This window comes from Rana temporaria, chromosome 1 (genome assembly GCF_905171775.1).
Source record: "Rana temporaria chromosome 1, aRanTem1.1, whole genome shotgun sequence".
Lineage (NCBI taxonomy): Eukaryota > Metazoa > Chordata > Amphibia > Anura > Ranidae > Rana > Rana temporaria.
In genome coordinates, this window is record NC_053489.1 from 665,695,039 (window position 1) to 665,712,673 (window position 17,635).

The 17,635-nt window shown below is 42.8% G+C and overlaps 1 protein-coding gene across 1 annotated transcript in view; it reads right to left on the reverse strand.

Moving 5' to 3' along the window:
• Positions 1-14,527: 14,527 nt before the first annotated feature.
• LOC120944411 (vomeronasal type-2 receptor 26-like) overlaps positions 14,528-17,635 on the reverse strand; it is a 67,518-nt gene continuing 64,410 nt past the window's right edge. The window contains exon 7 of the mRNA XM_040358469.1: positions 14,528-15,819. Coding sequence (XP_040214403.1) covers positions 14,912-15,819 — 908 coding nt within the window. The 3' untranslated portion in view covers positions 14,528-14,911. The remainder of the gene's footprint in view (positions 15,820-17,635) is intronic.

The following is a 17,635-nucleotide window of genomic DNA, read 5'->3' on the forward strand; positions in this document are numbered from 1 at the left end:
TTCAGAGCTATAGGGCACCAATGTCTACTTAAGATGTACAGAAACTGTGTATGCTAAGATAGTGCCAATATGTCTTCTTCTTATGCCTATTTGTGTGGGTTGCAGCCTGACATGTCCCACCACTACAATGTTTATTTTGTACTACTTTTTCTTCAATAAATAAAACGTTTTATAAGATAACAATCCTGAAGTGCATATCTGATTGGTGGTGCAATAGAGATCTTTTCAATTAGAATTTTAAAGCAGTGGTTAAAACCTATCTTAATGAACTCAGGAAAAGATTGTGGTATGCATTAAAATTCTGAACTAAGTTTATCAAATTACCGTAAGGTTGGAGGCACTAATTAAAAGAGATATAGCATTAAGATCTAAATAGAGATCTCGTACCACATTCCCATTGCAAAATGGCAAAAGATCAGGTGATCCCAAGTGACATCACTGGCCAAATATTGTCTTGCATTTTTGCCACTGGTGACAGTTGGGGTCCCTGGAATTGCACAACACATCTATCATTTTGGGATGACACTTTTTTGGGGAACTGCATCAGTCAACAACCAATTCCCTCTCCCTCCAACAGCTCTCCTCACTCTTTGGGAGCCCACACTACAATAACTAATGTAAGGATGGAGAGCAGGAACATCCATTCCTTGATCTCCACTGGTCACTTTAAACCTGGAAGTTCTCAGCTCTAAGCATTTCCAGGCTGCCAAAATCTTGGCTGAAAAGCTGGGCGCACAGCGGATCAAGCACAGTCTAGTAGATGACTTATGCCTTCATAAAGAGTGTCCCCTGTCTATGCTATGCAGGGATGGTTTTATGTAAAAGCAATAGGTGCATGTGTGATTGGAGGTGCTCAAAGCTCTATTGTTGCCTCCTTCTGGGAGATCTATTGACTTGGGGGGTATATTGTTGCTGGGAAGGTCTATTGTTGCTGTTGGGGAATCTATTGTTGCTGGGGGGGATCTACTGTTGAGAGAGGGATCAATATTTGCTGGTTGCTGGAGGGTCTATTGATGGTGACTGCTGGCCTGACAGTTGTGCAGAAAACCATCATTGACCCCCTCCATAAGGAGGGAAAGCCTCAAAAAATTATTGCAAAAGAAGTTGGATGTTCCCAAAGTGCTGTATCAAAGCACATTAATAGAAAGTTATGTGGAAGGGAAAAGTGTGGAATAAAAAGGTGCACAAGCGGTAGGGATGACCGCAGCCTGGAGAGGATTGTCAGGAAAAGGCCATTCAAAAGTGTTGAGGACTTTCACAAGGAGTGGACTGAGGCTGGAGTCAGTGCATCACAGACGGATCCTGGACATGGGCTTCAAATGTCGTATTCCTCTTGTCAAGCCTCCTGAACAACAAACAACGTCAGAAACGTCTTACCTGGGCTAAAGAAAAACAGACCTGGTCTGAGTGAGTGAAAAATGTATATAGCGCTACACATGCGAACTGAATCGCCTCTGGGCGCTTGTTTGACCACTTCTCCCTTGAGCTCAGAAGAGGTGGGTTTTGATCTTTCTCCTAAAGGCCAAGTGGTTCTCCTCCAACTGAATGGAGGTTGGCAAAGTGTTCCAAAGTCGAGGGCCTTGGACAGCAAATCTTCTTTCTCCTTTGGACTTGTATCTGGTTTTGGGGATTTGGCGTAAATTTTGGTTGGAGGATCGCAGAGCGCGATTGGGGTTGTAGGCTTTTATTTTGTTGCATAGGTATTGGGGGGGCATTACCCCAAATACATTTATGCGTTAGACAGAGTGCTTTGAAAGTGATTCTGTCCCATACAAGGTTTGGAAAGCTAAAATCGTGGGGGTGGTAGTGGGAATGAGACTGCTATTTGGCTACTGCATTGAACTGTTATTTTGCTGCTATCCTGGTAAAGAAAAAATGCTGGCTATAGTTTCATAGAATGGCACTATTGAACTGATGTCCTGTTGGTACCTTGTTGAAAAATGCTGGTTACAATCGCATAGAACTGCATAGATCTGCATTATTGAAGTGATATCTGGCTGGTATTTTGCTGAAGGAAAAACTGCTGGCTATAATCACATATAATTGCATTTCTGGACTGATATTTGGTTGTTACCCTGCTAAAGGAAAAATGCTGGCTATAATCGCATAGAATCATGCCGCTACCGCGTTAAAAGAAAAATGCTGGCCAATACTGGTTGAATGCTGGCTCCAATTGCATAGAATTGCATTACTGAACTGATACCCTGCTGTCACCTTGTTAAAGGAAAAATGCTGGTTATAAACGCATAGAACTGCATCTCTGAAGTGATATCTTGCGGTTATCCTGCTAAAGGAGAAATGCTGGCTACAATTGCATAGTATTGCTATAATCGCATAAGGCTCCTGACACCTCTGTTACCTTACTAAAGGAAAAATGTTGGTTACAATCATATAGAACTGCATTATTGAAGAGATATCTCGTAGCTATCCTGCCAATGGAAAAAATGCTGGCTACAATCGCATAGAAACGTAATTTTTTGAAGTGATATCTTGCTGTTACCTTGTTAAAGGAAAAAGGCTGGCTGCAATTGCAGAGAATCGCACTACTGAATGAGACTGTTATCGGGGTATTGCATTGCATTCAGTATTGAATTAATATCTGGCTGTTACCTTGTTAAAGGGAAAATGCTGGCTACATACGCATAAAATTGCATCTTTGAACGGATATCTGGTTGGTTGGTATCTTGTTAAAGGAAAAAAATGCTGGCTATAACCGCATAGAATCGTATTATTGAACTGATATCCTGCTGTTACCTCGTTAAAGGAAAAATGCTGATCATAATTGCATAGAACTGCATTACTGAAGTGTTATCTGGCTGCTACCTTGCTAAAGGAAAAAAGTTGGCTACAATTGCATAGAATTGCTATAATCGCATAAAGCCTCTGACACCTCTGTCACACACTCTGCCAGCTTCTGTCAGGCTCGGTCAGTCTTTATCATACACCCTGTCGGTCTGGGAGGGGTAGACAGCCCATTAATATACGAATATACGATTAATACACGGTTTCCAAAATTCCTTTAAAATCCCTTTATATAGGTGCTGGATAAAAGGGTAAAGATGGTACGGAAGGCCCCAAAAAACACACAGGGAGGGGGCCCAGGCCGCAGCACAATAAGGTCATATCTGGTGTCTGAAGGACTGGACCTGACACCGGATAGTCCTAAAGGAGATGGGGAGAATGTTATAGCTGGGACACCTATAAAGAGTAAAGGACAGACTGAGGGTGAGGTCCTAGGGAAAAAGAAGGAGAAAAAAAAAGATCAATCTTCAGGAGTAAAAGATCAGAGTAAAGCCCCAATGACCCCCGAGAGTCCAAAACATCCCAGTTTATTTTCTGATACCTCCCCTGAAGATACCCAAGCCCCACCAACTAAACAGGACATGATGGACATGACAGAAATGATATTACGCTTAGAAAGAACCATCAAGGGGGAAATGGGAGCAACCAGAAGAGATATACATAGTGTGTTACAGAGAGTGGAAGGGATAGAGGAACAACTGGAGGAGCAAAAAAATGCGATAACGGAATTGAGAGATAGAGCTGATATGGATTGGACAGAAATAAGAAATATCCGCTATAAATTGGAGGACCAAGAGAACCGCAGTAGAAGAAAAAATTTACGTATAAGAGGCCTTCCAGAAGAAGTTAAAGATATAGAACTGGGGGAGGTACTCCGAGGGATATTTAATACAGCTTTAAAAAGGGAGGGGACAGCTCCTATGCATTTCGAACGGGTTCACAGAATACAAAAATCATACAATACGCACAGGGACCTACCAAGGGACACTATTGTAAGATTTCTAGAATATAACCAAAAAGAACTGGTATCTCAAAGTACAAGGAACTCTACCGCTATGGAATACAAAGGGGTTAAATTACTTGTGTTTTCGGATTTGTCCCAAGAGACATTAGCACGGAAAAGGGCATTGAAGCCATTAACCAGTCATTTACAGATAAAGGACATTCCGTATAGATGGGGGTTCCCAGCCTGTCTGTCGGTCAAAAATCAGGGGGTTTCAGCGGTTATCCGCTTCCCTGAAGATGTAAAAGAATTCTGTAACAGGCTGAACATTCACCCTATGCAGATAGATAATTGGGAAAAGAGACCCCCGGCCTGGAGAAAATGGAGGGAACAGGACTGGAATAGGGCATAGACTATTAAGCTTAAGATTTTTTTTTTTTTTTTTTTTTTTTTTTTTTTTTTTTTTGTGCTCTCTCTGGGGGTGTGGGGAGGGAGGGGTGGGATGATTGGGGACAGGGGTGGCTGTTTTTTAGGTTTCCAGGTATTTGTGGGGACTGATTCCCGCCTCTCCCCTCTTCATTTCCCATTCCCCTTTTCTTTTGTGCTGGGTAAAAGATTTTAGTAAGTTAAACGCCCAGAGAGAGAATAAATGGAAGTCACTGGGGAGGGGGAAAAACATGGAGCTGCTGTGCCGTCCCTGGACCAGGGGCCGTCCCTTTTTAGGTGACGGGCCTGGGAAATGGGGGGTCATAGTAGATGTCCCGAGGAAAGGCCCACTCGGCAAGTGGCCTGGATGGGCACAGACCGAGTGAGTCTTAGCATTGAGGTTCAGTGCGAGGGGGGGGGGGGGGGGGGGGGGGGGGGGGTATATGTTGTATATGTGGTCTCAAGGTACTTTGATTAAGATTTCTTTCTTTGAGATTAGTTTGATGTTGAACCAGGAGTATGGTTTAGTCTTTCTCTATACGGAGAAAGGGCCCGGAGTCTCTCATGTCCCGTGGAGATACGATATGTGCTCCCTATTGTGGGGGAAAAAAAGTGAAATATAGGAAATGGCTGCATTAAAGATTGCCACGTACAATGTGCAAGGGTTAAATAGCCCAAGTAAGCGGTATCAGATACTACAGGAGATGAAGAGACTCTCGGCCAATATAGTGTTCCTCCAGGAAACTCACCTAAAAATAACATCAAAAACTAGATTAATTTCAAAGGATTTCCCCATATGGATTCATAGCTACTCCCCTAATAAAAGAGCGAAGGGAGTTGCAATAGGGTTCGATAGAAACACATGGTTCTCCCTAGACGCTACAGAAGTAGATCCTGATGGAAGATACTTGTTTGTCAAGGGTACTATTATGAATATGAGATACACATTGGTAAATGTGTATTGTCCTAATGTAAGGCCGGCTGTCTATTTGAGGAAAATTCTGAATAAACTAGAAGGATTTAGAGAAGGTATGGTGATTCTGGCGGGCGACCTAAACTTTGTATTTGATCCTCTATTAGACACTCAACCCATCTCGTTGAGATCGGAGGGGAAACACCTTAAAATGGTTAAACATAAACTATATCAGATGCAATTGGTGGACGCCTGGAGAATCTTCCATCCAAAAGATAAGGACTACACATATTTCTCAGTGGTCCATGGGTCATATTCAAGAATCGACCATGTCCTGCTAGATCATCGGCTACTTGAAGGACTGATAAGGATAGACATAAAAACTATAACACTGTCAGATCATGCCCCAGTCGTATTATCCTTAGACTCGGGGGAGATCCCGGCTGGATGTCCAGTGTGGAGATTAGACGAGTCCCTAATAAATAACACCAAGATAGCCGATGATCTAGAAAGGGATATGAGTATATTCTTCAAAGAAAATGATATTGAAAACATCGCACCAGCCACGCTCTGGGAAACGCACAAGGCATTTATGAGAGGGAGGTTGATAGCAGAAAAGGCCAAGAGGAGGAAGATTAGGCAGGTACGGAAACAAACACTACTAGAAGAAATTCAGGTCCTCGAACAGAAGCATAAAGAAGTACAGGAAGAGCAGGTCCTAAAGGTTTTAACTAGTAAGAGAGAAGAGCTCCGGGACCTCCTGGAGCAGGAAACGAAATGGATTTTCAACAATGTGAACAACAAATTTTATGCCCTAGGTAATAAACCGGGGAGACTGCTAGCAAGGACCATAAAACCAAGAAACACACAGAATTCTATCCTGAAAATAAAAGATAGAAACGGAGAAATGAGACATTCCACTAGTGAGATAACTAAAATATTCTATGAATACTACCAAAACTTATATAATGTTAACAAGGGGCAAGGGGATATAGAAGTTCAGAATAGAAGGGAAAAAATTAAACAATACTTAGAAAAGGTTAAGACCCCAGGCCTAGTAGAGGAAGTAAGAAGGGACTTAGAAAAAGAAATAACAAAAGAGGAAATAAGTCAAGTGATTAGGAGCATTAAAATGGGGAAGAGTCCGGGCCCTGACGGGTTTACGTCACTATATTATAAAAGGTTTGGGGAGACACTCGTGCCATTTTTCCAGAAGTATATGAATTCAATAGGGGGGGGCATGGTAATGCGTAAGGAGGCTCTGAATGCCCACATAACTTTGATAGGGAAGGAAGACAAGGACCCCTCCTTGTGTGCCAGCTATAGGCCGATCTCTTTAATAAATGTGGACATAAAAATGTATTCAAAAATTCTTGCTGAGAGAATAAGGCCGCTCTTAACAAGCTTGATAGATAATGACCAAGCAGGGTTTGTACCCGGGAGAGAAACAAGAGAAAACATTCTAAGAGTAATATTTCTGTTGCAGAAAGCTAAAAAGAACAAAGAACCAGTAGTATTCCTGTCTTTAGATGCCGAAAAGGCGTTTGACAGGCTTGAATGGGAATTTATGCTAGCAAACTTATCCCATATAGGATTTGGCCCAAGTATGCTCAGGTGGATAGGGGCTTTATATTCGGATCCCTCGGCTCAGGTGAGGGTGAATGGCACCCTTTCGGACAGCTTTTCACTTTGTAATGGGACCCGGCAAGGATGTCCGCTTTCGCCTCTCCTATTCGTCCTATCATTGGAGCCTTTATTGGAAACAATACGGATGAATCAGGAAATAGAAGGGATAAATCTGGAGAGAAGGGAGCATAAGATATCCGCCTTTGCGGATGACATGATGCTATTCGTATCCAACCCCAGGGAGACACTGCCCAAAATAATGTGGGAATATGAACAGTACGGTGAGATTTCTAATCTTAAAATTAATAAAGATAAAACGGAGATACTAAGTATATCTTTAAGCCCACAGGATCGCAGGGAACTTGAGGGTCTCTATCCATTCAAATGGAAGCAGAGGAGGATGAAATATTTAGGTATATACTTGTCCAGCATGGAAAGATACCTCTATGAAGACAATTATATACTATTATTGAACAAAGTAAAATCAGATTTAAAAGGATATAGTATAGATAGAGTATCATGGTGGGGAAGGGTGAGTACTATAAAAATGATGATTTTGCCGAAAGTTCTTTATGTTTTTCAAACACTCCCGATAAAAATTCCAGAAATATATTTTAAAATCCTGGATAAGATAATAGGAGGTTTCATATGGAGGGGGAAAAAGCCGCGTATAGCAATGGAGACTTTGATTAGACCTAAAGAGGAAGGAGGAATACAGCTGCCGGACTTTAGAAGGTATTATGAGGCGGCAGTACTGAGGAGGATTACAGATTGGGCGCAGGGGAAGGGTGGAAGCAAAAAAAAGTGGGTAGAAGTCGAAGAAAGTTTAAGTAAAAAAGAGCTGGGAAATATAATATGGGTACCGAGGCAATATAGAGGACTACCCCGGGATATTCCTGTAATAACAAAAGAAACTTTTAGAATATGGGATAAGGTATGTAAGAAAAATAAATTGCCCTATAATAGTCCGCTGCTGCCACTTACAGGTACGGATTTCTTTCCGCCTGGCAAGGAGGGGGGATTATACCGGAGGTGGGCAACTTCAGACACTCTAAGATTGAAGGATATAATAAAAGGAAATGAAGTGTGTCCGGTGGGAGAACTTCAAGAGAAATATGGACAGTACCCAGGAGATAGGTGGAGACATAGACAAGTCCAACATTTTGTTGGCACCCTGTCGAAGCCCTTGCGGTCTATGAGTGAACTAAATCAATGGGAAAAACTTATGACCCAAGGAGAATCTGGGAAAGGGGGAATATCAAGCCTCTACAAGATGTTGACGACCAAGATAGAGTTAGGGAAATTGAAAATGATAGAAAGTTGGGAAATAGAACTTAATCAAACTATATCCAATAAGAAGAAGAGGCAGGTGCTAGAATACGTCCAGGCTACAACGATGGATGCAAAAGTAAAAGAAACCAATTATAAGCTACTTACTAAATGGTACTACGTACCTATTAAACTGCACAGAATGAATAGCGAGGCGTCCCCCTTATGCTGGAGGGAGTGCGGGATGGAGGGAACTCATGCCCACATATGGTGGCAATGCCCCCTCATACAGGTATATTGGCGGGAGATACTAGGTCTGATAAAAAAAATCAGTGGATATGAGATAAGATATGATCCATGGGAATGTTTGTTCCACACTACGAGTATGTCCAGGAAAAAGTATAGAGGTTCCCTGGTCCCGTTCCTACTGAACGGAGCCAAGGCACTAATACCTAGGAACTGGAGGGAAAAAAGAGTACCCTCGATAGGGGAATGGCTCCAAGAGATTGATAAAATGAAAGTGATGGAGGAGCTGTGGTCCTTTCAGGTAGAGTCTGGGCCAAGATATGAAATGACCTGGAGGGGATGGAGGGATTTCAGAGCTGGGGGGAGGGAGGGGGGAGATGGGGGGGGAGGGAGTGGAGGGGAGTAGAGGGGACCGTTGGGGGAATCCTTCTAGAGTCCCCTCCTCCCCTCGCGCTTGTTTTTTTTTTTTTTTTTTTTTTTTTTTTTTTTTTTTTCCTTAGGTGGTGGGGGTCTGTATTTTAAAACGTGGGTAATATGCACAATAGGGGAAAATTATAGCCCCTATAATAGAATGTTTTTTTTTTTTTTTTCTTCACAACATAGGGGTAACTTTTTTATTCCCCTTCTGATTATGGGGTTTTTTTCTCTCTCTTTTCCTACTTCCTTTTTATCTCTATACACTTAAGTAAATACACAATAGGGGAATAATCCCTACACTTCTCACTATATTCTAGTAGGACTTAGTGTTTTTTTAGCTTTTCCTTTCTCTTTTCCTACTTCCTTTTTATCTCTATACACTTAAGTAAATACACAATAAGGGTAATTAACCCCTACATTTTTCACTATATTCTAGATGGACTCAGTGTCTTCCTTTTTTTATTTTTTTATTTTTTTTTTTTTTTTTTACAACTCCCTCCTGGTTTGGTACACTTATGTAAACACACAATAAGGGGAATTAACCCCTACATTTCTCACTATATTCTAGTAGGACTTAGTGTTTCCTTTTATTTTTTTTATTTTTTTTTATTTTTTTTATTTTTTTTTTCCTTTCACAACTCCTTCTTGTTTTTGTATACTAAAGTAAATACACAATAAGGGGAATTAACCCCTATATTTTTCACTATATTTTAGAGGGACTTAGGGTTTTTTTTTTTTTTTTTTTTTTTTTTTTTTTTTTACAACCCCCCCTGGTTTTGTACACTCAAGTAAATACACAATAAGGGGTTTAATCCCTACACTTCTCACTATATTCTAGCAGGACTTAGTGTTTTTGTTTTTTTTTTTTTTTTTTTTTTTTTTTTTTTTTTTTTTTTTTCTCTTCTCTTTCCCTCCTTTCTCTCTCCTTTCCTCTTTCTCCCTCTCTCCTCTCTCTCTCTCTCTCTCTCTCTCTTACATGTCCCCCCCCCTCCATTCATAGTAGGTACAGGTAGTGTGGCCCTATCTCTGGGTATTTCCCATGGAGAGGGGAAAGGGAAGGATAGGCCCTGGGGTGGAATAATGGAGAAGTCCAGGAGTAGTACGTAGCTTTGGTAGAAGAAGATACAGTTTTTAATGTTTTCTCAATGAAAAGGGTACATTTTGAGACCATATATGTCAGTCTGTATATTGATTTTATGTTGTATTAATTGTATTGTTTTGTAAAAAATGAATAAAAGATTTTTGGATAAAAAAAAAAAAAAAAAAAAAAAAAAAAAAAGAAAGTGATTCTGTCTTTCACTGGTAGCCAGTGAAGGCTTCTCAGTGATGGGGAGATTGATTCCCATGTTTTTTTTCCAGTCACCAGACGCGAGGCCGTGTTCTGAACGACCTGCAGGCGCGTGATTTGGTACTTTTGGAGTCCGAGATAGAGGGCATTTGCATAGTCCAGCCTGGAGTAAACAATTTTTCCCACCACGACTGCTATGTCTTCTTTAGGAATAAATGGGATTAGTCTGCGTAATAAGCGTAGCAGATGGTGTGATCCGCTGACTACTGACCCTATTTGTGCATCCATTGTCATGTAGGTGTCAAAGAAGACCCAGAGACTTTTGACTTTGGTGCTAGGGGTGATGATTTTTCCTAGAATGGGCGGAGGTGTCCAGGTTGTTGCCAGTTGATTCTTCCGATTGGCGTGAAACAGGAGAAGTTCTGTTTTTGAGCCGTTGAGTTTAAGATAACTCTTTGTCATCCAGTTCTCTATCAAAGAGAGACATTTCTCTAGATTGAGATGGTGATCCTTTTTGTTGCAAATACGAAAATACAATTGTGTGTCATCCGCATAGGAATGGTAGAGCAGCTTTTGGCTGCTTATAATTTCAAAAAGAGGGCGAAGATAGATATTAAACAGCACCGGCGACCGAGGTGATCCTTGAGGGACTCCGCACGTTTTTCAGAAGTGAATGGTCCCAGTTTCACTACTTGTGATCGGTTTTCCAAAAAGGAGGAGAACCAGGGTAAGTCACATTCCGCGACTTTGGCTACTTCAGCTAGCCGAATTAGCAATAGTTTGTGGTCAACCGTATCAAAAGCTGCGCTAAGGTCCAACAGTACTAGAAGACAAGGTTCTCCTTTGTCTGCGGCCTCAAGAGCATCATCCCATATTTTGAGCAATGCTGTTTCCGTCCCGTACCCTGGACGGAAACCCGATTGATAAGGATTGAGCAAATTATGGGTGTCTAAATGCTGTTGCAGCTGTTGTACCACCACTTTCTCCATTACCTTGGAGAAAACATTCAGGCCTGTTATGGGGCGACGATGTTCAGGGTCTTTGGGGTCAAGGGTGGGTTTCTTTAAGATGGGTTTGATTATCCCTTGTTTCAACAGGGAGGGCACTATGCCTTCCCTGAATGACTGGTTAATCAGCTGCTTGATGGGTGGTGCCAAAATATCGGCACATTCCTTCAGCAGTTTGGTGGGGATAATATTGTTAGGCGCTGTGCTATTTCGCAGAGTGCCGATGAAATTTTTAGTGGCATCCAGGGAGACGGGTTTTAGAGTAAACATTGTTACTTGGGCCTGATTCCTGTGGTGATTGGGCTGAGGACTGCTGAGGGGGTTGAGGGGGATACTGTTTTGCAGAATGCTTACGCGGATCCTTTCAATTTTGTTCACGAAATGGTCCGATAATTAATTGCAAAATTCTTGGGTATCAGAATTGGGGGCTTCAAGACAGGCTGGGTTCATAGACTGACTAACCAACTTGAAGAGTTCGCGAGGACGGTTTAGGGCATTGGTGATGATCTTGGAGAAATGATTGTTTTTGGCTAGGAAAATTTCTTTGTGGGATTTCTTTGTTGTTTCGTTGTAGATGGCGCGGTTTTCGTCTGTGGTGCTTCTTTTCCAAGCTGCTTCCGCTCTTCTACATTCTTGCTTAAGGGACAATAGCTGGTCATTAAACCAACTGGAGTTGTATTTACGGATACAGGTTTTACATTTAGGCGGCGCTACCAAGTCGGCTGACTGCAGTAGAGCTGTGTTTATGGCATCCAGGTCTGTTGCTCAGTGGTCCAAAGGCCACTTTTCAGATGAGAGCAAATTTTGCATCTCATTTGGAAACCAAGGAGATGGAGTATGGAGGAAGAATGGAGAGGCACACACTGCAAGATGCTTGAAGTCCAGTGTGAAGTTTCCACAGTCTGTGTTGATTTGGGGACCCATGTAATCTGCTGGTGTTGGTCCACTGCATTCATTAAGTCCGGGGTCAACGCAGCCGTCTACCAGGAGATTTTGGAGCACTTTATGCTTTCTTCTGCAGACGAGCTTTATGGGGATGCTGACTTCATTTTCCAGCAGGACTTGGCACCTACCCACACTGCCAAAAGAACCCAAAACCTGGTTCAATGACCATGGGATTACTGTGCCAGCAAAATCGCCTGATGTTAACCCCATAGAGAATCTATGGAGCATTGCCAAGAGAAAGATGAGAGACATGAGACTGAACAATGCAGAAGAGCTGAAGGCCGCTATTGAAGCATCCTGGTCTTCCATAATACCTCAGCAGTGCCACAGGCTGATCGCTTCCATGCCACGCCGCATTGAGGCAGTAATTGCTGCAAAGGGGCCCAGACCAAGTACTGAGTACATACAGTATGCATGCTTATACATTTCAGAGGTCCGATATTGTTCTATGTACATGTAGATCCCTGCTCCTGATGAACAGGCGCTGCCTAAAATTTAATGGGGGTCGGAGCTGTTATTTGGCTCAGACCAGAGTGATTAAAGGCAATTTTTACTTTCTGTTCCAGCCAAGGCTGTGCTGGGAATGATCCACCATTGATCGGGAAAAAAATGCTGCTTTCCCTGACAAGATTCTTGGCAAGAAACTCTTGCCACCCGAGTGTACAGACTTTTGTTTCAAAAGAACCGCGGTTCTCTTGAAAGGAAAGAACGAGGTGACGTCATTGCGTACGATGAGCATGCACTTGTCACATTAAATGCCGTCGTCGCCATCTTGCTTCACCCTACCTATGCCATGGAAGCTACCGCGCATGCGTCAAAGTCAGTGGTTTTCGTCTGTGGTGCTTCTTTTCCAAGTTGCTTCCGCTCTTCTACATTCTTGCTTAAGGGACAATAGCTGGTCGTTAAACCAACTGGAGTTGTATTTACAGATACAGGTTTTACGTTTAGGCGCTACCAAGTCGGCTGACTGCAGTAGAGCTGTGTTTATGGCATCCAGGTCTGTTGCTCAGTGGTCCAAAGGCCACTTTTCAGATGAGAGCAAATTTTGCATCTCATTTGGAAACCAAGGAGATGGAGTATGGAGGAAGAATGGAGAGGCACACACTGCAAGATGCTTGAAGTCCATTGTGAAGTTTCCACAGTCTGTGTTGATTTGGGGACCCATGTAATCTGCTGGTGTTGGTCCACTGCATTCATTAAGTCCGGGGTCAACGCAGCCGTCTACCAGGAGATTTTGGAGCACTTTATGCTTTCTTCTGCAGACAAGCTTTATGGGGATGCTGACTTCATTTTCCAGCAGGACTTGGCACCTACCCACACTGCCAAAAGAACCCAAAACCTGGTTCAATGACCATGGGATTACTGTGCTTGATTGGCCAGCAAACTCGCCTGATGTTAACCCCATAGAGAATCTATGGAGCATTGCCAAGAGAAAGATGAGAGCCATGAGACTGAACAATGCAGAAGAGCTGAAGGCCGCTATTGAAGCATCCTGGTCTTCCATAATACCTCAGCAGTGCCACAGGCTGATCGCTTCCATGCCACACCGCATTGAGGCAGTAATTGCTGCAAAGGGGCCCAGACCAAGTACTGAGTACATACAGTATGCATGCTTATACATTTCAGAGGTCCGATATTGTTCTATGTACATGTAGATCCCTGCTCCTGATGAACAGGTGCTGCCTAAAATGTAATGGGGGTCTGAGCTGTTATTTGGCTCAGACCAGAGTGATTAAAGGCAATTTTTACTTTCTGTTCCAGCCAAGGCTGTGCTGGGAGTGATCCACCATTGATCGGGAAAAAAATGCTGCTTTCCCTGACAAGATTCTTGGCAAGAAACTCTTGCCACCCGAGTGTACAGACTTTTGTTTCAAAAGAACCGCGGTTCTCTTGAAAGGAAAGAACGAGGTGACGTCATTGCGTACGATGAGCATGCACTTGTCACATTAAATGCCGTCGCCGCCATCTTGCTTCACCCTACCTATGCCATGGAAGCTACCGCGCATGCGTCAAAGTCATTTCGAGCATGCGCGGGTTTCCACGGCGACAGGTAAGTATACACACTCTCGGGTTTCTCGTCGTGAAACAGGCCGACAAGAATCTCGACGAGAAAAAAGAGAGCAGGTTCTCTTTTTTTTCTCGTTGAGATTCTGGCCAGATTTCCTGACGAGAAACCTGAATGCCTCGTACACACGAACGGTAATCTCGGCAAAAAGCAGTTTTTGACGAGAAAACCGGTCGTGTGTACGAGGCTTGAGACTTAAAAAATTTATCCCTGTGCCCCATCATCCTGATTTTCATTGGACATTGCATACTCAGTCAATCTAGGACTAACATTGCCCTAAAAAATACATTATTGCTACAGTTCCAGCACTCAGTAGATTTAAGTTTACTACTGCTCACTGCTGCACTTGAGGTGGCCTTGCTACTGTTTATGCTGATCTTGATGCCAAATGTCATCGTATGGTAATCACTTTGTATGCTAAATTGTGTTACCTCCACTGTTAGTCCATTTCATGTTTGCCTAGTTAGAAACCATATTGGGTGACACTGACAATATATTAAGTTTGCACTCAACCTGTTGAGGGACTGAGGTTCTTGAGAAGGTTGAGACCAAAAAAGTAGGACCCATCCTATCCAGCAGCACCAGCAGGGATAGAGCTACATGTAAACAGTATATATATCTTATACAGTCTGGCTGGTTTAGTTATTACTTATTTTCCCTTTTCTTTTATGTGCTCTTGTTTTACCATACATTGACACACAGGCTCTGCTCTTGTTTATTGTCGATCACTTACAGATGTTTTGGCAGTTATTGACTTTAATCGTATTACATTGTGCCTTATGGTATACATATCCCCAACCCTACCACCCCAGACTGGGGAGAAAAGAAAGCAGCTTGGAACAGTGCTCTACAGGGTAAATGTACCTACAATTTTATTGCAATATACAACATTTGTCTACAATGTTAATAATATTCCTCAACAGTTTATTGATAAATTTAGTTCATTTTGTTTTGAGTAATGAACTCATTTCATGTTATTTCTAAGCAAACCTGTTTTTGTATTGAGATCGGGTCTAAATAGAATTATGTAACATTTTGGAAAAAATATACAGCCAAGAAGTCCAGCACTTGATGCCCATATGGCAAAAATCTCCACAGCCACCATATATTTCCCTTTAGTGCTCAGATAGGCCGGGATCATGGCAATCCAGACACTGCAGAATACCAGCATGCTGAAGGTGATGTACTTGGCCTCATTAAAACTGTCCGGTAATGTCCTGGCTAAAAAAGCTATAATGAAACTCACAGCTGCCAGGAGCCCCATATATCCCAGGACAGAGTAGAAGCCGATAACTGAACCCTCATTACACTGAATGATGATCTTTCCCTGATAAGTGTGAAAGTCTTCATCCTGGAAGGGAGGAGAAATAGATAACCAAGCCACGCAAATTATTACTTGGATCAGTGAACACACAGACATTATAGAATTGGGCAGTTTGGCTCCAATCCATTTCCTCCAGCAACTCCCAGGTTTGGTAGCATTGAAAGCAATACACACCATGATACTTTTGGCAAGTAGAGAAGAGACAGCAACTGAGAAGATGACACCAAAAGAGGTTACACGCAGCATGCAGGTCACATCTACTGGACGTCCGAGGAACAAGAAGACACAGAGGAAGCTCAGCATGATGGCGACCAGGAGAAGATAGCTCAGGTTCCGGTTATTAGCTTTAACAATAGGGGTGTCCTGGTAATGTATAAATATCCCCAATATTAAACCATTTAGAAGACAACAGAGGATGGAGACAGCTGAAAATACTGCAGAAATTGGATCATCAGTGTAGGAGAGAAATTCCACCAGTTTTGGAAAACACTGATCCTTCTTCTCATTTGGCCATTCATCATCAGGACATTTCATGCAGTTTTCACTGTCTGCAGGCATTAAAAAAGACATGTGATGGACATATTTATTAAAGTATCTAGGAAGCAAACACTCTATTGCTTTTGAAATGTTATAGATAGGAAACTCCAATTCTAATATTGACCAATGGTTCCAAATTAATAACTACTACCGTAGAGAATGGATACAAAAAGATACACCCAGAACCTTGTCAAATAAATGGTGTGTCTATTCAGTTCATTTGAGTTTATTTATTTTATAACCATGCTTACGTAGGTATCACATTAATATTACAATTGCAAACCACATGTAGGCGTAACAGTGTAATATAAGCATGGAAACAGCAATATAACATCATAAAACTTGTCCTTTTTTACACAACTGGATGCGGATGTATTGTATGAAATGTTTTTAATTTGATTTTTCTCATGTAATTTAATAAAAATATATATTTTTTATATTTACTGTGTCATATTTATGTGAGTTGATGCGGTCCATACATCTGATTTTGAGCTGCAAGTTTATGTAGCGCCCCCTTACTTTCAGTATGGGCACTACGCTAAAGTTAGTGGGGAATGGGAGAGTTACTTTGCTCCCATTCAAAATTTGCTAAAATTGGGACTTCTGTCACTCCAGAAACGTCCACTGGGTCAGTCTGTGCTCCAGGGATGCAATACCATCCCTGGCCAGCAGTTGGCACCAGAGGGGTTCTGGCAGAGCAACTTTCCCCAGCAGCCAATCAGAGAAGTTTCTCCCTCGCAAGGCATGCTGGGGAGGGGTATATCTGTGACATGTGTCATGTGCTAAGCAAGTTTTGCGGGGTCCCGGTTCCAGGTGCGGCATCCACCTTCAGGGTGCGCGCATCCATGGACCTCGCCTGCGAGGCCCACCAGGCCAGAATTGCAGTCTACATAAACCCTCATCCGGAGGTAAAAAGGGACTCCAGTGACATACTGGGTTCCCGGTTCTATTGAAAGGATCCCAGGCTGAGTGCCGTTCGATTGGGGGGTCGGCTTGAGGAGAACCCGGAGGCAGGTTGTCCAACAGGGCTTGAACGAACCAATCGGGGATCTGGTGACCGGAATGTTGACAGGTACGTTTTGCTGTCATCCGGTGACCTATGCTAAAACCCTACTGGGAGGATTCGTTCCATTTATCCATCTAGCTCACCTAAAGTAATTGGCCTGTGGCAGAGGCCCTAGAGCCAGGTCTGTGAGAGAGATCTGTTCCTCCCAGAAAATCCTAAGTGACACTGCCAGGCTTGTGAGAGGGGTCTGTCCGGGGGCACTTTACCCACTCCAACTAGAGTGGCAACGAATAACAATTTGGTACTCTATTGAGCAAGTACTGCTCAATTAATATCCGGGCCTGACACTACAAGGTTCTCCCTTTTCTTCATCAACCTGCTCTTCCCACTTAATGTTGATGTTGGCCGTGTTTGGCCTGGAATAAAGCATTGGAAAACCCTTTATTCACTGTCTGGACCTTCGCTCACTGCTTTGTTCTCCAACTGCACCCATACGCCACATTACGGTAACTCAATATGCCGATCCCAATAACTAATCAGCGGCTCCTTTGGCGGGAGAGCTACATTTACTACTGTGAGCTGTCAGCAGTAGGCAGGAGTCATCAGTTGTAAAGGAGTCGGAACCCACCAGCTTCTAATAATGAGTCATTCTGACAGCAGAATGTAAAGAAAAGGTCCAGCATTACCAGACCCTTTTTCTGACCATGCAACCCGTCAGGCCAGAAAAGGGAGGGACCAGTGAGCATCCACCCTCCTGAGCCATACCAGGACACATGCCCCCATTCAACATGGTGGGCACTTTCCCAGGGGGCACCCACTTG